At 53.1% G+C, this 23,811-nt stretch overlaps 1 protein-coding gene across 2 annotated transcripts in view; it reads right to left on the bottom strand.

Annotated features, from left to right (window-relative positions):
• Window positions 1-1,643: 1,643 nt before the first annotated feature.
• Window positions 1,644-23,811, bottom strand: part of PCIF1 (phosphorylated CTD interacting factor 1) — a 144,664-nt gene continuing 122,496 nt past the window's right edge. The window contains exons 1-16 of one of the 2 annotated variants that reach the window (XM_082226008.1): window positions 13,294-13,312; window positions 10,409-10,547; window positions 9,034-9,158; window positions 8,696-8,881; window positions 7,626-7,753; window positions 7,338-7,492; window positions 7,087-7,234; window positions 6,606-6,689; window positions 6,128-6,227; window positions 5,864-6,026; window positions 5,283-5,455; window positions 5,078-5,164; window positions 4,677-4,861; window positions 4,366-4,459; window positions 4,060-4,235; window positions 1,644-2,704 (exon numbers count right to left, since the gene is read on the bottom strand). In XM_082226008.1, the coding sequence (XP_082082134.1) occupies window positions 2,461-2,704; window positions 4,060-4,235; window positions 4,366-4,459; window positions 4,677-4,861; window positions 5,078-5,164; window positions 5,283-5,455; window positions 5,864-6,026; window positions 6,128-6,227; window positions 6,606-6,689; window positions 7,087-7,234; window positions 7,338-7,492; window positions 7,626-7,753; window positions 8,696-8,881; window positions 9,034-9,158; window positions 10,409-10,532 (2,172 nt within the window). In that variant the 5' untranslated portion in view covers window positions 10,533-10,547; window positions 13,294-13,312 and the 3' untranslated portion in view covers window positions 1,644-2,460. Of the gene's footprint in view, window positions 2,705-4,059; window positions 4,236-4,365; window positions 4,460-4,676; window positions 4,862-5,077; window positions 5,165-5,282; window positions 5,456-5,863; window positions 6,027-6,127; window positions 6,228-6,605; window positions 6,690-7,086; window positions 7,235-7,337; window positions 7,493-7,625; window positions 7,754-8,695; window positions 8,882-9,033; window positions 9,159-10,408; window positions 10,548-13,293; window positions 13,313-23,811 lie in introns of those variants that run through there. The other variant, XM_082226009.1, reaches the window with a different exon arrangement.

Below are 23,811 nucleotides of genomic sequence, written 5' to 3'. Positions count from 1 at the left end.
TCCAATAAGTGTTGGAAGTGTAAAGAGAAGGAAGGCGCGTTTTATCACAAGTGGTGGACTTGTAATCAAAAGCTATTGGGAAACAATTTACAATGAAATGAAAAAATGTTTAAGAAAACTTTTGTTAAAAGACCAGAAGCTTTCTCGCTAGGCATTACAGGTCAATACTTGCCAAAAGAGTGGAAGAAACCATTCACGTATGCTACAACAACGGCTAGGATATTACTAGCCCAAAAATGGAAGGATGACAAGATACCAACAAAAGAAGAATGGCAAGTAAAACTGATGGATTATGCTGAAATGGCGAAGCTTACTGGAAAACAATAGACAAAGACAATAGAGATTTTGAAAAAGACTAGGAACAATTTATGATGTACCTACAAAAACATTGTAAAGAAGTAGACTCACTAGCAGCGTTTGACTAAGCCCTCACAACAAAGAAAACAAGCATAAAAGTTAAGAGGCAATAATTGGGAAAATAATAAAGCGCAAGATGTAATTTGGGAAATACGGTATAAAAATGATGTGAATGCAATATTTAGCTAAAAGATTACAAATTAAAGTAGAACAAAATAAGCAGAAGAAACAAATATTTAGAGAACCAGAAGTTGAGGGAAGACAGTGGTTGGGGGGAGACTGGGATTTGCATGTGGTTTTTTGTAATAATGATGATTGTGTTGAATATAAAAATGTAAAGTTTAATAAAAACTATTAAGAAAAATAAAAATAAAGCAGAAGTTGGATGGCCATCTGTCTTGATGCTTGAGCTGAGATCCCTGCATTGCAGGGGGTTGGACTAGATGACCCTCAGAGGCCCAACTCCACGATTCTATGATACTAGAGTACACCAAAGTGACAGGGGTGGGAAGGGAGGCTTTAACCCCCCCCCCCCGCGCCCTGAAGCACTTCTGGGGCAGCCAGGATGCTATTTCCAGCACTTGCGGGTGGGGGGAGAGGCAGGGTTCTTTCATATCCGGGGAGCAGCTGGCTGAAAAGAAGAATTTGCCGCCTTGCAAAAGCAGGCCAAGAGTCAGGGCATGCCTTCAGAGGGAAGCACCCAACTGCTCAAGACTGTCACAAAGCCCAGAGCTTGACATTTGCTCTTAAAATCATTGCAGGCCTAGATTATGTTAGCAGTCAACAAGTCTTCCGTCTAGCAAGCGCCAAGCAGGGCTTGAGTGGCTGCCCACTAACAGGTTTCACTGGTTCAAACAAAAAAACAGAACTAAACAGAACTAAACCTTCCCAAACTTATTGCTGCTGGATGCAGCTGCTGGTGCAGAAGCTGAGCAGAGGAGGAGACATGAACAACCTTCGCATGTGAAAGAGATCCCGGTCTCTGGACCAAAAGGGATGTGGTGTATTGAGCCACTTAGGGTGTTAGTGTCAGTTACACCAACATCCACACACCCTTATCTTTTCTGCAGCATCAAAGCAAGTCCTGCACATCAGCTGAGCAGGAGGAGCAGGAAGAACAAGAGCCCCCCTTTTACACACACACACACAGCCTGTCCTCTCATCTAGCAGGCACAAGACACACCTTTACCTCTTCCAAGCTTCCCATGGTTTCAACCCTACAGGATCAGCACCTTGTGAGCTACCTTTCCCGAACTCAACCTAACACAGGAAAAGCAGCCAAGGCCTGGGGGGGCACCGTAATGCTGGTTTTAATGTTCCTAAGAACTGGGAAACAAAATCAAAAATAGACTTTTCCTTTGCTCTTTTGATAAAAGTAATAAAATGGTTAGCACTGTTAAATTAAAATCCTTTAAAAAACACAAAACCCCTCTGCTGGTCTCCAAGGAAGCCCGGAGCCTCGGATAAAAACTGCGACGACTACAAAAATGGCAGCCAAGACCTCTGTACACACACAAAGGGGGGCGGCCTTGCCCCACAGGTTACAGTAAAGAGCTTCGGTGAAAACACACAACTGGTACAGCTGGGGAGGAAGGGGGGGGGGGGAGGCGGTGGCATGGCCTTTCGGAGTCGCCACACGGACAGGTATTTACAGTATAGACACACGGCTGGAGCAGCGCAAAGGACACCGCAGGGCGCGTGCCACCATCTTCCCTCTGTTCGTGCTCCTTTCCCCTCGCGGAAGACTGCCCACCTCCGGCTGCAGCACTGGGCCACCCCTTGGCCTCCAACAGCCAGACCCTCACCCCGCTGTCCGTCCCACCTGGGATCCGTGGGGGAGCTACGACGTGGGCGGCAGGCACCTCCTCGCCCAGCACACCTCAAGGAGGCCAGGAGCCGGTCCTGCCGCTGCGTGGAGCATATGGGGGCGGGGGAACGCCCCCCAGGGAGGGAGGAGGAAGGGCCTGCGGGGCTGGAGAGGAAGGCAGACGTTGCGGAGGAGCTGATCCCCGCCTCCAGCACTGTGGGGCCAGCCCCCTCGCCCTCCCTTGGGAGCAGAGTCCTCTCCCACCGCCGCTGCCCATCAGCCCAGCCAGGAGTGTGCTAGTTCGGGGTTGTCTCCCGGCTGGTGCTCTGGTCCTGAACTGTCTCTCGCTCCTTCTCTGAAGCTGAAGAGGAAGACGAGGAGGAGGAGGAGGCAGACGAAGCCAGGGTCCGTCCCGAGTGCTTATAGGCCGTGACGAGCTCCTGCAGTCGCTCTGCGTTGGGCTCCCACTTGGCGAAGCCGGAGTTGTTTTGCAGGAAGAGGACAGCGGTGTTGTGCACAGCTTTGTAGTACATCTCCTCCCTGGAAGAGAAGACAGGCGGTCAGAGCTGCCCCTCGGAGGAGACGAGGCCCAGCCCAGGTCCTAATGCGCAGAACAGGGACAGAGAGCTGGACTCCAGCTCCCATCAGCCCCGGCCAACAGCCAGGGAGATGCAGATTGGCCTCACAGATTCGCTACTCCCCATTTTGCATGGAGAGCGTCCAGTTCAGTCCCTCAAACCTGCTGTGAAAGGGATCTCAGGTGACAAGGCTGGAGGAGAGGTGGCCAGACTAGACAGGGGCTCCTCCTTCTGTCGGTGGCCAACTGGCGGGGGCAGCCAGCCCCTTCACCTCAGGGAAGAGAAGAGGTGCTGGGTGAAGCACCCCTGAAAAGAGCCCACATTTGCTATAGTAGCCTGCAGCTTGGAAGTGCTCAAAATCCCCTGCGCTCTCTGCTCTCTGTGGGTTAACAAGTTCCTGATCCACAAGCTGACTTTGCCTGGTATTCTATGACTTCTAAGCCCTGTTTAGGGAAGTTTCTAATGCATGATGTTTTACTGTGCTTTTAATTCTGTTGAGAGCCGCCCAGAGTGGCTGGGGAAACCCAGCAAAATAGGCAGGGTATAAGTAAAACAACAACAACAACTATTAGCAAAGAGGCACTTTGTCAAAAGCTTCCTCAAAGTGCAAGTACACTATGCCAACTGGATCTCCTCTATCTACAGGCCTGCTGACAGTTTTGAACGATTCCAATAGGTAAGGGAGAGAAGCCTTGCCCTTGGAGAAGCCATGCCCATTCTTCTTCAGCCAGGCTTGTTCTTCCGTATGCTTGGCAATTCCACCTTTAACGCTTTCCACCAGATTCTCCAAAACAGATGTAAAGCTAACTAGCCCCTAATTTACCAGATTCCCCCTCTTTGCAACCCCTTTAAAAAAGGTGTGGCATTGGTAACTCATTAGTCCTCGGCCACAGAGGCCAATCTTAGGGGACAAGTTACATAGTTGTTAGAAGAGCAGCGATTTCACACTTGAGTTAAGAACTCTCTGCCACCTCACGACTCCCTTGCTGTGAAGGTTCGGCTCAGGCGCAGGAGTCAGGCCTGCAGATTCGGCAGGGAAGAGAGGTGCAAAGAGCGCTTCTCCGCAACCTACTTCTGCCCCCTTTGGTGCCCTTTCTTCCAAAGGTCTAAACCACCACCTTGACGAGCCTCCTGATACTAAGGTCTTTAAAGGATTGTTTTGTGGCTGGTCTTCTACGTTTTTAGCAATGTGCTCCTGGAATTCTTTTCAGATCCTCTACTGCCGGTTTGCCTTTCTTCTGCTAAAGAGGTTGCGTTCCGTTTTGTTCGATGGGGGCAGGGGAGAAAGAAGGGGCAGGTTTGGGGCTCTCAGCTTACTTTTTGCAGACATGCTGGGAGCCGCTGCGATACTCGTGGTCGAAGGCGGGCAGAATGAGCTGGTGGCGCTTGAAGCGGCTCTGCTCCATGCGCGTGAGGGCTGGCGTGGGAGGGTCCCGCCACTCTGGGATGAAGACGATGAAGGAGAGGGGCTCGTTGGAGGCCTCCAGCAGCTTCTAAGGCAGCGGGGAAGAACAAGCGCCCTCAGCCTCGCCTCGTGGGCAAGGTGCGAGGGGGAGAAAGGAAGGCCCCACCCGACAGGGGAGGCAATGGGCCCTTGCCCCGAGGGGGGAGGGGGGAGCATACCTCAAAGTGGGACACCATGGCATCCATCAGCTCCTCGCAGAAGGGGGGGTTTGCCTCAAACGAGCCGCTGGTGGGGAAGAACTCCAGGCAGGGACTGGGGGGGGGAGAGAGAGAGAGAGAGAGAGAGGGGCCGCGGGGCCCGTGAGGGAGGGGCAGGCAGGAAGAGCGTGGGGGGAGCTGGACCTCACCCCCCGACCCACGCCCCAGTCTAGCACAGCAGGCAGGGACCCCCCGTCTCTGTCCTTCCTCCTCTCCCCCTTAGGGCACCCCCAGCCTCTCTGGGCTCCCGCCAGCCCCCTTCTGGCACTCACCCCCTCGAGCCGAAGTAGCCGTCTGTGTCCAGAAAGGCCGAGCAATACTGCTTGAAGTAGCAGTTCAAGGGGGAGGCAAAGCACTCAAAGCTCACGCCAAAGAGCTTGTGCAGGGCTTCGAAGATGTGGACCGGGAGCGCCCCCTGCAGGCCGGTCCCCTCGTAGAGCCCCGTGCCAAACATCATCTGGGGGGGGGGGAGAGCAAAGGAGAGTGTCTTCATTACTGGGTCGCCCTCAAAGTGAAACCCCGAGCCCCCAAGCCCCGCAAGAGCCCGGGGTCACAGGCATCTGCCCAGGGAAGCTCCTCAGCCGACTGAGGGGACACCTGGCTCACCAGCCTGGAGGGACAGCCAGCCCCCCGCCTGCCCCCGCCAGCCCAAGCTCAGCAGGGCAGGGCACACCTGGTATCTGCGGAGGAGGCACCACACTCTCGGCAGAAAGCGCTCAAAGGCCGAGTCGTCGATGCAGCTGTACCGATAAAGCAGCCACTGAGGAAGAGCAGAGGGGGAGAAGGTGATGCCGGGATGAAAGGGGTGTGGGTGGGTGGCCTGACCCTGACCCTGCCCCCCCAGCCCATCTCACTCTCCTCTCCCTGCTGCCACCTACCAGCTTGCTGAAGTAGCTGCGGCTGACTTTCACCATCTCTCCCTTGTAGCGGACGCACACCACGTTGTTCTCCACGTGGATCTCCACGTTTGGCAGCGGGGGGGAAGGGGCGGCCAGCCTCACCGGGTAGCAGTAGACGAGCCGGTCCTGCACCTCTGGAGTCTCTGCCTCCGCTGCAGGTGGAGGGGAGGAGTTAGGGCCACCCAGGCCACGCCCACGCCGGCTGGCGGAAGCAGGGCGAGGGGCAGCCCCCACCCCAGTCCAAGCGCCCCAGACCCAGTTCCCCCCAACACAAAAAGCGGCCGGGAGTCTGCAGCCTCAGCCAGGGTAAGCGGCCCATGGATCTAGGACGGATTTGCTGTTATTGTTTATCCCACCAAGGAGCGCAAGGGGGCACACATGGCTCTCCCTCTCCTTACTTAATCCTCACAGCAGCACCAGCCCTGCAAGGGAGGACAGGCTAAGGGACTGCGACTGGCTCAAGGTGACCCGGTGAGTTTCAGGGCCAAGTACGGGATTTGAATCCAACGCTCTCGACAACGACACCACCCGGGCTCACGTTTCCTCTTGCTTGCGCCTACCAGAGATGTTGTGCTCCTTGAGGATGGCCAGGTGCTTCTCACGTATGCGCTTGACGTACTCCAGAGAGATGTGGTAGATCTTACTGCAAATGCCCTCCACCGAGTCCTTGGCTGCCGCCGACACGTGGGGCCCACACTGCTTGCGCAGGTGCTCCAGGCGGTCCTGGGGGGGGAGGGCTGTTACACACGCTGGAGTGCCCCCAGGTGCAGACAGGGGGACACACATACCCAGAGGGGGCTCTGCCCCTGCAAAAGGCAACTGACCATGTAGTCTTCCTTTGAGGCGGAGTGGTCCCGTCGCAGCCAGCTGAAGGTGTCCTCCACGTTCCACTTCACCACCTTCCTGCTGTCTGGGGAGGCGCTCCTGCAGCACACAGAGGGCAACATGGCTGAACCCCGTGGCCAACAGAGCACCTAACTCTTCTCCCCGCCTTTAAAACTGAACAAGGACTCAGCAACAGCTTTAAACACATCCTGCTCTCTCCCTCTCAGTGCTCCGCCTTTTGGCCACTTCCCTTTTCCTCGCAACCTTCCTCCACCGCACAGTTTCTGGTGAGTGGCCTGACTCTCCTTCCTTTTAATCACGCTGCTTGCTTTCCTTCACACACACACACACACAGAGCCTCGCCCATTTTGCACTGATTTTTGCCAGCCCGCCAGACCCTGGCCCCCGCCCCCTCTTGCCCTCTTGAGCTTCCTACTCCCCGAGCGACAACAAGGACAGAAATGCCAAAGTTCCCACCTGGACTCAATGAGCCTCTTGGCAGCCTCAGCGTATTTGAAGAGCAGCCGCTTGGCTTCCTCCCGGAACTTGATGCGGGACAATCTGCAGGACAGGTAAGAAGGTGGAATCACAGAACTGGAGAGCTGGAAGGGACCCCAAGGGTCATCTAGCCCACCCCTGCAACACAGGAACAACAGCTAAGGAATCCCAGGCAGGGGGCCACCCCACCTCTGCGTGAAGACCTCCGAGGAAGGAGAGTCCATCGGAGTCCAACCCCAGAGAGCCACTGCTGCAAAGACAGGGGCAGGGAAGCCCTGAGCACAAACGCCCCAAGTAGAGCCGACTGGATCAGGCCAACGGCCCGCCTGGCCTAGATGCAGGAGCTGAGCAAAACAGCAACTCTCCCCTCCTTCGATTTTCAGCAACTGGCCTTTGCCTAACGAGGAATTTGGGGGAGACTCCCAGGGACCACCTTAGGAGCACCACCTGCCAGCAGTACCTGATGGGAATGTCATTCATGATTTCTCTGAACATGGAAGGAGACACGACCGGTTCACAGTTGCTTGGCAGCAAAGGATCCGTCCCTCTGTCCACCACCTTCCGCTCCAGCATCCAGCGGTTGAAGGATTCCCGCGGAGGTTCGATCCCTGGGGAGGGGAGGGAGGCAGGCTGTGGGCTCTGGGAAGAAGTGCCCAGCACGGGGCAGGCGTCTAGGGGAAAGGGGGTGGGAAGCTTGCAGGCAGAACTCACCCTCTCGCTGCTGGCAGAGCTCCCGGTAATGCTGGCGCAGCTTCAGCATCAGCTGGGACCGGAGGAGCTCCACTTCCGGGTGGGGGCTCAGCACCTCCGAGGGCGCCCTCTGCTTGATCACGGCGTTGGTCTGGATGTCCAAGTCCCAGTACACTCTGCGGGGGGAGAACAGCAGGCTGTGAACTGCCTGGTCGCTGTGGGTGGGGCTCAGCAGCACCCAAGTCCCTTGCCCAGAGCCCACCTCCACGCCAGTGCCCTCCGGGGGCAGAGCAGGCGGACACGACTCACTCGGTGGGTCGCAAAAGAGCCGCCTGCTTGTCTTCAGGAGAGACACCAAACATCTTCAGCAGAGCCGCCCCAGGGGCGTTGGAGGAGTTGGGTGTTGGCTGAGTAGGGGCGTTTGCCGGGACATCCACCTGAAAGTGAGAAACGCCAGGTCACGTTGGGAGAGGGGGCAGCGCCAAGGCCAGGCTGGCCAGGGCAACACCCATCTCTCCTCTCGTTGCAAGGGACGGAACTGAATCAAAATTGCTACCAGAGATCTCTTGGTTCCTCCCACAAGGAATAAGATAAGGACAGGACAATAAGGGAGCAGAAAGGCACCCGGTCAATTTGGATACCAATAAATATTAAGAAGAGGAGGTGCTCACGCCAGGGATGCCCAGTTGCCCCTGACGACTTCAACCCACAGGGAGACGTGTCTGCAGGCAGCTGCTTCCTGCCAAGAAGTTGAACAGCCAGCCAGCCAGCCCCAGTTTCCGGGGAACATGCCACACCCATTTGGCCTGGTTCCCTCTGCTCTGAAAGGCTCTGCAAGTTTCTGCAAGAAAGTTTCTCCAAAAGTTTTTGCAAGAAACAGAAGCAGCCCTGCCTGCCACCTAGGGGAGAAACGCCAAGCAAGCTTCAGTTTGACTGGTGTGGAAATTCTGCCAAACCCATTATCAGGAAGGCAGAAGTGCGGCCTGGCCACAAAACTGGCAGGAACCGGTTTAGGAGGAGCCTAAGGCAGAGTGTTAGAAGCATGAAAAGCAGCTCCAGATAAGATGCAGGGAGGGCTCTGCGTGTACAGCAAAAAGGCTTGGGTTGAGTAAGTGTTTCCATGGACTTGGAAGGTTGCATGGGGGGGGGGAGGAGGTCCTGGGGTGTCAGGAGGGGGCTGCCGGGAGTATCAACAGCCAGGATGATGCCCTTTTCCTTTACGGGCTGTGTGTTAATGGAGGCCCTTGTGGACTCTGCCCGGTGATGCATTTCTGAAGAGAAGTCTGGCCAAGCGGAAATCTGCTTTAAGCCTCTGTACTGACTCCCCAAAGGCAAACTCCCCCCACACCTGGGGAGCCTTCGGTGCCCCCCAGGCCTACCTTGGGCTTCTTCACGCTGTTGCCGCTGGGCTGAACCTCCTCAGAGAGTCTCCGCTTTCGCATCTTGCTTTCAGAAGTGGCGGCAGCGGCGGCAGCAGCAGCAGCAGCAGCAGTAGCTGCAGCAGCCGCATCGCCAACTGCCCCTTCTGCAGGCATCGGGGTGGCGTTCAGGCCCAGAGGGTCCGACTAGAAAGCCCATAAAGAGAAGAGTTAGGCCACCAGGAGCCCTCCACCCCCCAGGCCCCATGCAGGCAGCTCTCCTTTTTCGAAAGCCTCCAGGCGCCAGGCCTCCCACTGGCTGCGGACTCCCCTCTCCGCCCGCTGGACAGACAACTCACAATGACATCGTGCTGCCCCAAAAGCGGCATCTCCCAGAGCGACTGGTTGGTGAAGCGGTTGAAGTAGTAGGGGCGGCTCTCCCGCTTGCTCCAGCACTTCTCCCAGCCGGCCTGCACCAGCTCATCTGAGGGACAGCAGAAGAAGAGCTGTTGTCACTATTCTTATATATTCATTTATACCCCGGGACTCAAGGCTGCTTACAGATAAAAAAACAAGAATCGCGAAAAAGCAATAAATAAAAAATAATTAAACGTTAATAGAACTATATACATGCATGAAATCTGTTTAAAACGTACAAATAATTGCGATAAAAACAGCATGGCACCAGGCCTTTCATTAAAAAGAAGGCAGTCCCCCAAAGGCTTTTGGAACAAGGAGGTCTTCACCTTCCAGCAGAGGGACAGCAAAGAGGGAGCTGGTCTAGCTTCTCCCGGGAGTCCCAGAATCTTGGCTCAGTCGCCACGGAGAAGGCCCCCTCCCGTGTCCCCACCCAGGGGGGACGGAGAGAAGTGGCCTCTCCTGAAGATCCTGGGTCCCAGGCAGGTTCATATGGGAGAATAAAGTCTCTCAGCTGGCCTGGACCAAAGCCATGCAGGGCTTGATAGGTCATAACGAGCACTTTGAATTGTGCCTGGAAACAGGCCGGTGGTTCTGCTCTAGCAAGGGAGGCGTCTGCTCCCTATAACCAGCCCTGGTCAGCAATCTGGTTGCAGCTCTTGGAGCCAGCTGGAAGTTTCTGAGCCCTTTTCAAAGGCAACCCCACACGGAGCACGTTATAGCAATCCAAAAGGGACGCCACAAAGGCGTGTCTCACGGTGGCCATTTCAGGCCCCTCAAGGGAGCCTGGCTTCCCCTGTGCACATGCACTCCTGGCCTCAACACAAACCTGAGCGCTCAATCCTGGAGCCGGCCCAAGCGGCAAACTTGTGTCCTCGCAATGGGGAGTGCGACCCCATCCAGCACAGGCTGCCTCCCGAGAGCTATGGGTCAGGAAGGCTTGGCTGGGGGAGCGGGGGGTGGGTGCCCACATGCAGCTTCCTTCCTGCTTTCTGCCCCCCCCCCAACCCTGTGCCATGCGGGGCTCTCCTAACAGCCAACAAGAACCTGGCAAATCAGAGACCACTGTTAACAGATGGAAACATGGGCAGGATTCTGATTTCACTTGTAGTGTAGCAATCATCATGGAAAATATGGATTGATATAAGAGAGTTTGGAGAAGATGCAGCGTTATATGATCAGAATGAGAATCCAGGGAAGGGGAGGGTGGAAGTCCCAAGATTTGAAGGAATCTCTTTATATGGATATGTAATTGGTGTTTTTTTTATAATGTTGTATTGTAAAAAGCGAATGGAAATTCAAAACCAAAACAAGTACCTGGCAAATCCTGGACCTGCCGGACAGGTTTGGGGGAGCTGGGCTGGTTCTGGTGTGAGGTGCTGGGAGAGTGGCTCATCAGAGCAGCTTCTTCCCCAGAGCTGCCGTGGTTCTCATGGGCCATTTCTCAGCATTTGCACTGGAGGAGACAGAAGGAAGCGCTGTCACAAAATGCTCTCTTCGCACACCCACTAGTCCAGACCGGAAGAGCTCTTGCATGCACAGCCCTCTTGGGCAAAACAGGCAGGCACACCTGAGTTTGGGGGGTCCAAAGGCAAACCTCACATGCGCCTCAAAGACAGGGAACACCAAAAAAAAACCCACAAGAGCATTTATTTGCCCAGACCCTGCAGGCTGAGTTAGCTAAACTCTGGTCCTTTGGATGACACTGGACTTCAGCTCCCATCAGCCCCAGCCAAGATGGCTGTGGGCCAGAGATGATGGGAAGCACACCTGGAGGGCGGCAGAGTCATTCATGGCCAATAGGGCAACTAGCACTAAGGGGAGGGGACACCCTAGTTATAGCTTCTGGGCCGCAAACCCCCCCTGCCTGTAGGCTGGCTATTTGCGCCCAAGCCAGAATGAGCAACCAAGAGGGTGCCTGTTGGGCACAGAGCCCCACGCAATGAAGTGGTGGAGATCAAGAGAGGTGCCAACCAGCCCTCCCCAGGCCATCTCCCTTGGGGAGGCGCCTCCTGCCCATTCGCTCTCTGCTGCCGAATTCTGCTGGAGCAGGAGATGCAGAGCCTTGCGTGCCACGCCAACCCTGACTCCTTTCCCTATTGTTAAGGCATCACCAAGATACCATCTTCTCCACAGAATCCTTTCTGCTGAGTCCTGGGCTGGGGCCAACCCAATCTGGAGGCACAGGGGGAAAGTTCTCTTGGAAGCCTGGAGAGCTTTTGATCGTTTTAAGCCACGCTCCAGGAAGACCAGCCGGACTGTGCGCACACTGCAAGGCATGCGTGCGCACTGTAGGGCACGAGGGCAGGCGGGTGGGCTGTCTGCATCTGCCTTGCCTGTGTGACACTAGGCTCAGTCCGAGAGGGAGCAGGAGTCCCTCAAGGGGGCATCCCAGGGAGCCGCTTTTGCTGTCCAAGCAGCATCCAAAAGACTCAGCATGGCTGCCAGCTGGGCTTCCCCTTGAACTTGCCTGCTCTTGAAGCCTGGTTGTAGCAGAACAGAGGAGGAAGAAGAGAAGAAGAGTTTGGATTTGATATCCCGCCTTCCACTCCCTTTAAGGAGTGGCTAACCATCTCCTTTCCCTTCCTCCCCCACAACAAACACTCTGTGAGGTGAGTGGGGCTGAGAGACTTCAGAGAAGTGTGACTGGCCCAAGGTCACCCAGCAGCTGCAGGTGGAGGAGCGGAGACGCGAACCCGGTTCCCCAGATTACGAGTCCACCGCTCTCAACCACTACACCACACTGGCTCTCAGGAGTTCCACTACAGATCTCAAGGCCACCTCAATAGCTCTGCTTGGTTGCGCAAGACACCTGCTCAGGCAGTTAGGTGATGATTCAACTTAAGACACAGGCAAGCCCGCGTTGGGCGGGGAGAGGGGGTGGGCAGCTTCATCAGGCTATCTGCACCATTGGTGACCTTATCCTCTCTTGTTTGCCCCCTCCCATCGACTCACTCCAAGTTTAACAGTCAGAACAGAGCATTGTGCATGAAGGGCTGAATCCAGGTGGCGAACCTGCTGCAGACCCCAACCCCCAGCAGCCTCAGGCAGCAAGGCCAACGGTCAGGAGTGACAGGAGCTGCGGCCAGAGGACACCCTTGGGTTACTAAGCACATAATAAGGTTTTGTCTGATCACATATCTAACGCCAAGCATATTCCGCCAGCCAGGACTCTTTGTGCCCAAGTCTGTTATACCCCTGGGCCCCCGGATACAGAGGGAATTATGCCAATGAACCCCCAGAACCCCCTGCTCCTTTAGCCCCCTAAGGGATTAGCATAACTGTATTTAAGAACTTGCCCGGCAGACATAGGGGAAAAGGAACTGTATGTGGGCAAAGGAGTGTGGGGCAATTGAAGAGGGGCAAGGCCAGCCCTCAGTCCTCCATTGTGCCCAGCAAAGGAACCACGGGGGCTGCTAATGGATGAAAGCCTCCCTCTGCCCCCTGCACAGAAACACAGCAGAGAAAGGCAGGTCTCCGTCCCTCCGCTACATCCCAGCAAGCCAGAATGTCTTTATTTAGAAACTTTTGAAGGCTTATTCACAAGGCTGAACTGTCACTAGGGCACAGCTACCTGGTATTGTACATGGCCCATAGTATGGTAAGAGTCTGAAATGTTTTGAAAATCCAGGCTGTGCCCCCGAGGAGCTTACAGCTTAGAAGCAGCAACGGCAGAGAAACATTCCTGCTTTCTGCTCTGTTGAGAAGCCATTTGGAGTGTGGAAATGGGCAGCTTGGAGCCCGACCAGTCCAAGGAATTATTTGGGATACAGAAGGATTCCTCCTGGAATCTGAGAAAACTGCTGTTTGGAAAGGGTGCTGGGGCCTTGAACACAGAGATCTCAGCACCCTTCCCAAACCGGAGCGCCCAGGATTCCTTGGGAGAAGCAGCAAAGGCACCTTGACTTGTGTGTCTATGACTCTGTACACCGGGGGAAATCTGTAAGAGGCTTTAGTTGGGGGCAGCAAATGCCTTTGAACTCTACGGGGAGACCCCCAAAGTGGGGAGAGAGCTGCTTGTGGTGCTCAGCCGCCCCTTGGGGGGCATCTAAGCCTCCATTCCTTGCGACACCAGCCGAGGGCGGAAAAACAGAAGAGCGGAGTTGCTTCTGGAGGGGGCAGCGCACAGCAGCGCCCCCATTCAATGGGAGACACCGGGAAGCTCCACGGGCTGCAGAGCAGGAGGAGGAGGAGATACCCACGGGGGGCGGCCTCCGCCAGGAACCAGAAGCTGCGGCGAGGGCGACGATCCTGGGCTGCTGCCGGAGAGTCCCGGGCTGGGCTAGCGGCGGCTGGTGCGGCGGGGCGCCGGGGCCAGGTCTCCTTGGGGCCGAGGGCCGGCGGCGGGGCGCTGCGGGGCTGCAAGGCAAGGAGGCGGCGGTGAGCGAGGGAGGGAGGGGCGGGGCTGGGCGGGGAGAAGCCATTGGCTCGGCGGCCACGGAGGGTGGGTCGGGGGCTGGGCCGCCCAGCGCAGCCCGGCCAGCGCCGCAGCAGCCAGAGAGAGGCAGGCGAGCAGGACGGAGGCAGGACGGAGGGCGGGCGCGGACGGAGAGGCGGCCGAGGCGGCCCCTGGGCGCTCCCTTCCCGGCCCGGGAGGCGAGAGGAGCCGCAGCCGCGCCGCTCTTCCGGCCGGGGCGCCTCCGCCAGGGGGCGCTGCCGCTCCTGGCCCCGGCCAAGCAGGGAGGGGGAGCCGCACACAGGCACAGGCGCGCCCCCGCCCCTCTCGGCCGCGCGCGCGCCTCCTTCCAAGATGGCGGCGGCGTCGCCCTGGGCGGCCCCTCCTCCCTGGCCGCCGCGCCCCCGCCCCCTCGCGCGCGCGCTCCCGCCCCCCGCCGCCCCGCGCGCCGCCTCCCGGGCCCGCGCCGCGCCGCCCTCACCTGGGGCCGGGGCGCCGGGCTGCTGGGGGCCTCTCCGCTCTCCGCCGCCCTCCCGCCGCCGCCTCGCCCGGGCAGCCGCAGCCGCCATCTTGTCTTCGGGACCCGCGGCCAGCGGCGCGCAGGCGCCGGACACACCCCGACGGGAGCACTGCGCAGGCGCCGCTCGGGGGGGGCGCGGCGCAGGCGCACTGCCGGGCTGCCGGGGGGGGGGAGAGAGAGAGAGACGCGCCACCCTAGACGCGCTCGGGGTCGCCGGGGGTAGCGAGTTCGAATCCCGGCCGGGGTGGCGCAGCTCAGAAAATAATTTGATTCTAGAATGAGGTTGGAGATCCCTCTCCCCCGCGAAGAGTGCGCCCGTGGAGCTGCGGTGCTGACAGGGCCACAACACTGCCGGTTGCATCAGCTGCTGATGCAAGTCTGGGTCAAGTTCAAGGTGTTGCAACTAGAAGCTGAAGCTCGGAGCGGGTTACCTGCGAGGGGCCCTTGAGCACCTCCTTCTGCAGAAGGGGCTCCTTAATGCCCCTTACACCTGGGCAAGAACTCAACCTATCAATGATGATGATGATATATTTATACCCCGCCCATCTGGCTGGGTTTTCCCAGATACTCTGGGTGGCTGCCAACAGAATATTAAGAACAGAATAAAACTTCAAACCTCCTGATACAGGGCTGCCTTCAGATGCCTTCTAAAAGTCTGGTAGTTTTTTTCCTCTTTGACATCTGGTGGGAGGCGTTCCACAGGGCGGGTGCCACCACCGAGAAGGCCCTCTGCCTGGTTCCCTGTAGCTTGGCTTCTTCCAGCGAGGGAACTGCCAGAAGGCCCTCGGAGCTGGACCTCAGCGTCCGGGCTGAACGATGAGGGTGGAGACGCTCCTTCAGGTCTACTGGGCTGAGGCTGTTTAGGACTCTAAAGGTCAACACCAACACTTTGAATTGTGCTTGGAAACGTACTGGGAGCCAGTGTAGGTCTTTCAAGACCGGTGTTATATGGTCTCGGCGGCCGCTCCCAGTCACCAGTCTGGCTGCCGCATTCTGAATTAGTTGTAGTTTCTGGGTCACCTTCAAAGGTAGCCCCACGGAGAGCGCATGGCAGTAGTCCAAGCGGGAGATAACCAGAGCATGCACCACTCTGGCCAGACAGTCTGCGGGCAGGGAGGGTCTCATCCTGCGTACCAGGTGGAGCTGGTGGACAGCTGCCCTGGACACAGAATTGACCTGTACCTCCATGGACAGCTGTGAGTCCAAAATGACTCCCAGGCTGCACACCTGGTCCAGTAGCTGAAGCTCAGAGCAGTTTACCCGCAAGGGGGCCTGACCCACCGCCGGTCCCTTGAGTGCCTCCTTCTGCAGAAGGGGCTCCTTAATTCCCCTTACGCCTGGGCAAGAACTCAACCTTTCATTAATAATAATAATAATAATAATAATAGTAATTTATTGTAATTTACCCCTAAAGAGCAGAAGCAACTCCACTTTGGAACTCCCTGGCTCATGACACAAGACACTCAACCGCACTCCCTTTGAGGTCTGCGAAAAGCATTTTTGTTTACAAAGCTAATGTGAGTTTTAATCTTAGAATCATAGAGTTGGAAGAGACCACAAGGGCCATTGAGTCCAACCCCCTGCCAAGCAGGAAAATCTGTTTTAGTCCAGTGTTATTTTAACTTTTAGTAAGCCTTACATTAAGGGACGCGGGTGGCGCTGTGGGCTAAAGCCTCAGCGCCTAGGGCTTGCCGCAGCGTTGTCACGCTGGCCACGTGACCCGGAAGTGTCTTCGGACAGCGCTGGCCCCCGGCCAATAGATGTGAGATGGGCGCACAAACCCCAGAGTCTGTCAAGACTGGCCCGTTCGGGCAGGGGTACCTTTACCTTTACCTTTAAGCCTTACATTAATGTTGTTGGTTTTTCAGGGATCATTTTATGGGTTTTTTTTATTATAAACTGCATTGAGGGGGGCTTTTATAAACAAGAGGTGCATAAAGTTGAAGAAATAATAAATAGATGAATATAGCTGAGCTTTTTCCTAGTGTTACCGGAATTTATGGAATGGTGGGGTTTTTTTTGTTTTGCTTTTTTCAGGGATCATTTTATGGGTCCCCCCAATAAACTGCTTTGAGGGGGCTTTTTTTACAATCAAAGAGGTGTATACATTTTATGAAATAATAAATAGATGAAGATGGCTGAGCTTTTTCCTGCCTCAAAATGGCAGTTTCATTTCATTGGGGGCCCCTGTTGATTTTAAAAAAGAACACCTTATTTTTATATGCTGCAACTCCTTCAGTGTTCAGATGGGGCCATAAACATTTGCTGTGCAAAAGGAAATGGAGGGCAATAGGGCATTTTTACGGAACCCTTTGAAGAAGCTGGTCCTGATACCCAGGAGGGTGAACTGTTTTTCCTCCTCCTCCCTCAGAGGCAGGGCAGTCCCTTAGAAAAAACGGATTTGGAACTTGCTAACCGGAGCAAAAGTCTGGGTGGCTTTTAAATGTTGCAACCCTGGTCGTCCTCGAGGAAAGAACAGTTGCAGGCGGACTGCAAGTTGGCAGAAAAAGCGGAGCTTCCACAGTCTGTTTATATTTGGGCCAGTAAACAGACCAGGAGTCACTGAGCTCTTGGTTTCCGTTTATTGACGAAAAGAAATCGAGATACGAGATGTGGGCGTGGGTATCACACAAAGCCTTCCCAGTACCCCGTCCGTTGTCACGATAGCTTAAGGCAGGGGTCAGCAAACTTCTTCAGCAGGGGGCCGGTCCACAGTCCCCCAGACCTTGTGGGGAGCCGGACTATATTTTTGTGGGGGGGGGAATGAATTCCTGTGCCCCACAAATAACCCAGAGATGCATTTTAAATAAAAGGACACATTCTACTCATGTAAAAACACGCTGATTCCCGGACTGTCTGCGGGCCGGATTGAGAACGCCATTGAGCAGCATCCGGCCCCCAGGCCTTAGGTTGTCAACCCATGGCTTCAGGTTACCAGATTTTTTTCAGTGAATCCAGGGACACTTTTCAACTTCCTACTAAATAGATAGATTTTGCCAGGGGACTGATTTGTAAATCCAGGGACTGTCCCCGGGAAACGGGGACATCTGGTAGCCTTACGATAGTTTGACCTTGTCCTGCGTTGGTAACCTCATGGCTGAATTCCTGCACTGTGCTCCTTGTGGGGCTACCCTTGGGCTCGATTCGGAGGCTGCAGCTGATGCAGAACGCAACAGCTAGCATGTTGGGGGGGGGGATTACCGCCAGCATATTCTCCTTTGGCGATCCCTCATAGCCGAGTAAGATAGTCTTCCATGAACATGGTCTTAACAGTGAGTCCGTTAGTGACTGAGGAGGCCAATTCTGGATCCACACGTCCTTCCACAGTGGGGGCATAGGTTTCCGGGTGGGAGTTGATCACAGTGTGGATTTGCCAAGCGTGCCTTCCTCTTAGCACGTCTCTCCCTTGCGTCCTGAGTTGGAGTGTCTTCAAAGCCCGTGACACCTTTGGTCAAGGCTGTTCTCCAACTGGAGCGCTCGCAGGCAACTGTTTTCCAGTTGTTGGTGTTTATACTACATTTTTAAAGATTTGCCTTGAGACAGTCTTTAAACCTCCTTTGTTGACCACCAGCATTACGCTTTCCATTTTTAAGTTTGGAATAGAGCAGTTGCTTTGGAAGACGATCATCAGGCATCTGCACAACATGACCGGTCCAACCAAGTTGATGTTGAAGAATCATTGTTTCCACACTGGTGATCTTTGCTTCTTCCAGTACACTGGCATTAGTTCACCTGTCTTCCCAAGTGATGTGTAAAATTTTTCGGAGACACCGTTGATGGAATCTTTTGAGGCATATAACTCCCTACTTGCGGGATTTGCAATGGCTGTCAATGCACTCTACTTGTCAAGTGCCTATGCAGCTCAGGACCTGATTGCTGGGGGGGGGGGGAGAGAGAGAGAGAGAGAGAGAGAGAGAGAGAGATACTGCCTTGTCCCTTATACACCCAGTCAATCACTGCAGTCGGTCGGCAGGAGAGGCTTCCCTGCCAAAGATGTCAGAAGCCCAGTCCTTAGCAGGGCTTGTAGTGTAGCTGCCCCTGTTCTGTGGAGCCTCCGGCATCCACAGCCTGCAGTTTCGGGAAACAATTGAAGACATTTTTGTTCCAAAAGGTTTCCCTGACTGATACGTGGGTCCTCTGGCCAGGGTGTTAGTCTTGTTAGAAGCCTATTTATTGTTTGCATCTTACTTTATTTATAAAGGCGTTTATATACAATCACTCAATCACAAAGCATGTCAAAGCAGTTTACACCGTTACAAAAAATAAAAGCATGAAAAAATAAAACAATTTAAAAGCAAAAGGGGTTTTGACTGGTTTTTGATGAATGCAAACTGCCTTGAGAGATGGGAGTTTAGAAGCAGATTAATGAATCAATGGTCATCCCCCAGTAGTAATTAAGTTACTTTAGGAAGAGGGAGAAAATATGCTGCTGCTGCTGTTTCTCTTCAGGGACGCCGGACGCTGCCTTCGCCTGAGTCAAAGCCATTGACCCATCCAGCTCAGGATTGTCTACATGGAGTGGCAGTTGCTCTCCAGGAATTCTTGCCCAGTCCTGTCTGGAGATGCCGTGGGCCAGGACCTTCGGCTGGCAGCGGATGCTTTGCCCCTGAGCTGCGAGGGCCCTTCTTTAAGGGGGCATTTTGAAAGCATCCAACTTTGGGGCTGCATTCCCACTGTGTGCGCTGCTCTGCAATCTGCTAAAGCTGTTTCCAAGAACAGGAACTACTACATTAGATGTGACTTAGAAATGTCTCCCTATTATTATTATTATTATTATTATTTGAAATTATGAAATTTGCTTGGGGCAGCCATGAGGCAGAGAATCTGCTTGGCCCTCTGCTTAAAAGCTACAACCCCAAATTGTTATAGTAATAATAGTCATACCTCGGCTTACAGACACTTCAGGTTGTGTTTTTTCAGGTTACGGACACTCCCAAACCCGGAAGTACCGGAACAGGTTACTTCCGGGTTTCAGAGGTCACGCATGCGCAGAAGCGCTAAATCATGCTTTGAGCAGAAGCGCCAAATTGCAACCTGCCCGTGCGCAGACGTGCCGCTGCAGGTTGCGAACGTGCATCCCGCATGGATCACGTTCGCAACCCGAGCATTAATAATAATAATAGGAGTCCAGTATCTCTTCCACCACCTCCATGGGGTGGAAATAAGCTGGTGGGGATTTTGATGGGGGAAATGGCTTCTATTAATTCCCCACTCTTTTGCTCTTGGCTCAGCCTCATCCACAGCGGTTCCTCCCTCCCTGTTGCTACATCCAAATGAAGAAATTGAGGCCCACGGGGACCCACCTGCACCAAATCTGGCTCTCGTGGTCAGAGCAAGGCTGGTGAGACTGGGCTGTTCCCCCACTGGCCCTCCCAGAGTGAGTCATTTTGTCCACAGCTATTTTGGTTTGCAGAGCCTTTCATCTCTCTGCCCTGCTGTGGTCCCCCCTGCACCCGCAGCCGGTTTGCCTTGGGCTCTGAGCCTTTGCCTCCTGCATCTCTTCCAGCTGGAGGCCGTCTTGCAGGAAAAGGGCGGCCCTCAAGAAAACGCTCCAGCCTTGGCCAGTCCTTTCCAGGGCGGGGGCCTCTGGCACGCTCAGCCGTGTCCAAACCGTAGACCTCCTGGGCTAAATCTGCCACTGGCTGAGCAAAAGCCCCGAGGCGGAAAGGCCACTGAAAAGTTGGAGGGGACAAGGAGGAGTTTTGCTTCGGTGAAAACACAGTGCTGGGGATTTTTACTGTCTGCAATAAGCCGTTGGTGGTGATGGTGTATTTTTGCTTGTAATGAATTAGCAGCAGTGCTTTCCAAGGTGGGCAGTTGTGCCGCTGGTTGGTGGAGGGATTACCTGGGGGGCGGGGGGGGGAGCTAAGTGGCAGGGAAGCCTATCAGACTTGGCAAAACTCAAGCCCATCAATTTTCTTGAATTAATTAAATCCCTTTCACTGGATTTTGAATTAACGTGCAATTACTTGTTATTGTTTTGAATGTTATTGTCTTCCCTGGTGGGTCATGCAAACCACTATTCTGAATAATGTTTTTAATAGGGTAGGGGGCACTAGGGATGAGTTTAACCAAGGGGGTGAGGCCAGATAAAGTTTGGGAATCCTTGAATGAGTTGAGCAGACAGTTTGGATGCACAGAAGCAAGCACACAGGCCTTGCTCAAAGCCAAGAACACCTGAGCAGCCCCTGCAAGCTCTGCTGGCTGAGGCTGATCAGAGCCCAAAACTGCTGGGGGAGGCCACTTTCCACTTTGACATTTTTTAACGTCCCATTTCAGCTTTGTACAAAAAGGAAGCAAACATTTGAACCATATTGTTAGGAAAGCTTTATATAATGTTTGGATAAGATACAAAGATCTGTTGGAAAACAAAACCCCTAGATGGCTGTCACCCTTGGAGGCTAAGGCAGTGAAAAAGCTCAATATGGAGGCCAGATGGCCAAAGTATTGGGAAATTTTGGAACAAGATGGAGATAAATTGAAATTACAGAGTCATGAGAAACTGAAACCGATAGTACGAGATTGGCTCCATTATTATCAAATAATGGAGATTTACAAACAAGACAGGAAAATTGGCTTCCAGGTGGAGAAATCAAAAATAGAAACTGAATTGTTAGAACCCAATACTAAGAACTTGTCAAGAATGTATAATTTGCTGCTGAAATGGAATACACAAGATGAAACAGTTAAATCGGCTATGATTAAGTGGGCACAGGATATTGGTCATGACATCATGTCTGCTAACTGGGAATGGTTGTGGAACACCGGCATTAAATTTACGGCATGTAATGCCTTAAAGGAAAATATTATGAAAATGATTTACAGGTGGTACATGACCCCAGTCAAGCTAGCAAAAATTTACCATTTGCCTGATAATAAGTGTTGGAAATGTAAAGAAACTGAAGGTACTTTCTATCATCTTTGGTGGACATGCCCGAAGATTAAGGCTTTCTGGGAAATGATATATAATGAAATGAAAAAGGTACTTAAATGTACTTTCCCTAAGAAACCAGAGGCCTTTCTCTTGGGCATTGTCGGCCAATTGGTGTCAAAGAAAGATAGAACTTTCTTTATGTATGCTACAACAGCAGCAAGAATACTTATCGCAAAGTATTGGAAGACACAAGATCTACCCACCCTGGAAGAATGGCAGATCAAAGTGATGGACTACATGACATTGGCTGAGATGACTGGCAGAATCCGTGATCAGGGAAAGGAGACGGCGGAAGAAGAATGGAAGAAATTTAAAATTTATCTTAAGGACTACTATAAACTTGATGAATGCTAGAATGTCGAGGTTTTCAGAAAGAAAGGGTTACAGTGATATAAGATTAGATTAAAGAAAAGATTAACATGACAGAGGTTGGAAAGAAATATTTAGAAGTTGTTAAAAAACTATGGACATTGGGATGCAGAAAGGGGAGGTATGGGGAAGTCTGAGAAGAGAGGTTTATGAAAAAATTGTTATGAAACTATACGTGTTTGTATGTCTTTTTATGTGTGTGTTTGTCTAAAAAAAACTTTGTAAAACCAATAAAAATCTTATAAAAAAACAAACAAAAAGGAAGCAAACATTTGTCAGCCTCCTACATCTCGTTTATCTGCATTATTCTTAACACGTTGGCAGACCCATAAAATTGCTGGAGAATCATCTGGCTTCTCACCTGTGGTAGGGCTGTCGTCAAAAGTTTGGGAGGCATGTCCCACCCCATCCCCCCACCCCGATTTTTACTCTGATCTCACAAGCCCCATCCGAGGCAGGGCCTCCCCAAGACATTTTGGCACTGGAGGTTAACCACAAAATGGCACATTCCCACACCCAGCAGGGAAGATGATCCACGTTGGGAACAAGGTGTGGAATCAATTCAATCCTGTGGGTCTTCCCTAGAGGAAGGAGGAGACCAGCAGTGCGGCAATGCGGGGGGACGGGGGGGGGGGACGACTGCCAAGGATGCAGCCTAGAATAGCACTAGCCTTTTTTTTGCTAATGCTTAGTGAGTTGCTTCAGAAGAACCTGTTGGATGAGACCAGTCTGTTACCTATTATTCTTTTATAAAAGTATATACCGCTCAATCACAAAACGTATCAAAGTGGTTTACAACATTAAAGATGGAAAAACCATACAATAAAAGTATTAAAAAGAATTTTAGGAAGCAAAGTGGTTAAAAGCATCAATAAACCAATTGTGGGAGATGTGCTCTTAGTCACCTACACAGACCTGGAGAAATAGGAGTTTTCTTTCCTTTTTTTGAAGATAATCTTTATTGATCTTATGATTACATACTATACATATACACATTACATTTACATTTACTCCTAAGAGTTGACTTCCCTCCTTCCTTCTGGCTTTTTTATGTCGTCTCTAAGTTTTTTGCATTGTCTTTATCAATTTTGTATATTGTTGTTCTTCTTTCAACTTTATCCGTACAGTGTCTATATACAAATAAATCTTTTTGTATATACACATCTTCTTGTTTGTCTATATTCATTTACAGATACAATTAGTTACCTTGGTTGTGTTTTACATTTTAATACATATTGCCCTTAATAGGAGTTTTCAGCAAGCATTTAAAAGTTGCCACAGAAGGTGATGGCTGAATCTCACAGGGGCCGGCAGATTCCCACATGGGAAAAGCACACAAGACCTGAGCACCAGAGCAACTCTCCCCTCCTGCGGTTTCCCGCAACTGGGATTCAGACACATCGCTGCCTCTGACTGTGGAGACAGGAGCATGGGCCCCCTCTCCTACTCCATTGTTTTGTCCAACCCTCTTTTAAAGTCATCCAAGTTAGCAGGCATCCCTGCCTCCCATTTCTCTTCAAAACGTAGTGAAAGGAGCTGGAGAAGTAAAGTGGCAGAGAGGGGGACCTTATAAACCGCCAAACCCATTTCTCTCCCTTCAGAACAAGACACCGTTCAAGAGCACGGGAGGCCCAGGAAACTGCCTTGCGCTGGCTGAGTGGGAGCAGTGGTCCAGCTATTTCAGTATTGCCTGCTCCTCTCCCAAGTTTCAGGCCCCCACTGGAGATGCCTGGACCACCTGCCTGCAAACCCCACACACTTTGCGGCTGAAGCATTGCATAACAGCCCTTGCAAGAACAAATTCCAGGGTTGCTTAAAGTACTAGCAGAGATTAGCTGATTAGTTGCGGAGGGAGCTGCTGCTGGTGGTCAGAGGCACAGAGAGGAAGAAGGGGCAATTGCCCGGCCAGGCCAAGCTGCTTTCCTGCTGCCACGGAGCCACAGTCCCAAACATGCTAAGAAAGGGATTCCCAGCATTAAACCTTCTTCACGTTCTCCCCCCCCCCCAGGCTAATTGGAAGAGTCACTGAGGGATGGGGCAGGGGACAAAGGCAGAGCCATAAGGCCATGAGGGCAGGATGAATCTGGGACCAGGAATGGTGATCCCTGCATTGCAGGGGGTGGGCTAGATAATAATTATTAATATTATTAATATTTATTATTATTTGTACCCCGCCCATCTAGCTGGGTTTCCCCAGCCACTCTGGGCGGCTTCCAACAAAGATTAAAAGTACATCAAAATGTCTCACATTAAAAACTTCCCTGAACAGGGCTGCCTTCAGATGTCTTCTAAATGTCAGGTGGTTGTTTATCTCTTTGACATCTGAAGGGACGGTGTTCCACAGGGCAGGTGCCACCACTGAGAAGGCCCTCTGCCTGGTTCCCTGTAGCTTTGCTTCTCACAATGAGGGAAATGCCAGAAGGCCCTCGGCGCTGGACCTCAGTGTTCCGGCTGAACAATGGGGGTGGAGACGCTCCTTCAGGGATACTGGACCGAGGCCA

The sequence above is a fragment of the Podarcis vaucheri genome, assembly GCF_965113315.1.
Source record: "Podarcis vaucheri genome assembly, chromosome: 6".
NCBI classification, from domain to species: Eukaryota; Metazoa; Chordata; class Lepidosauria; order Squamata; family Lacertidae; genus Podarcis; species Podarcis vaucheri.
This window is presented reverse-complemented; position numbering and strand designations above follow the sequence as displayed.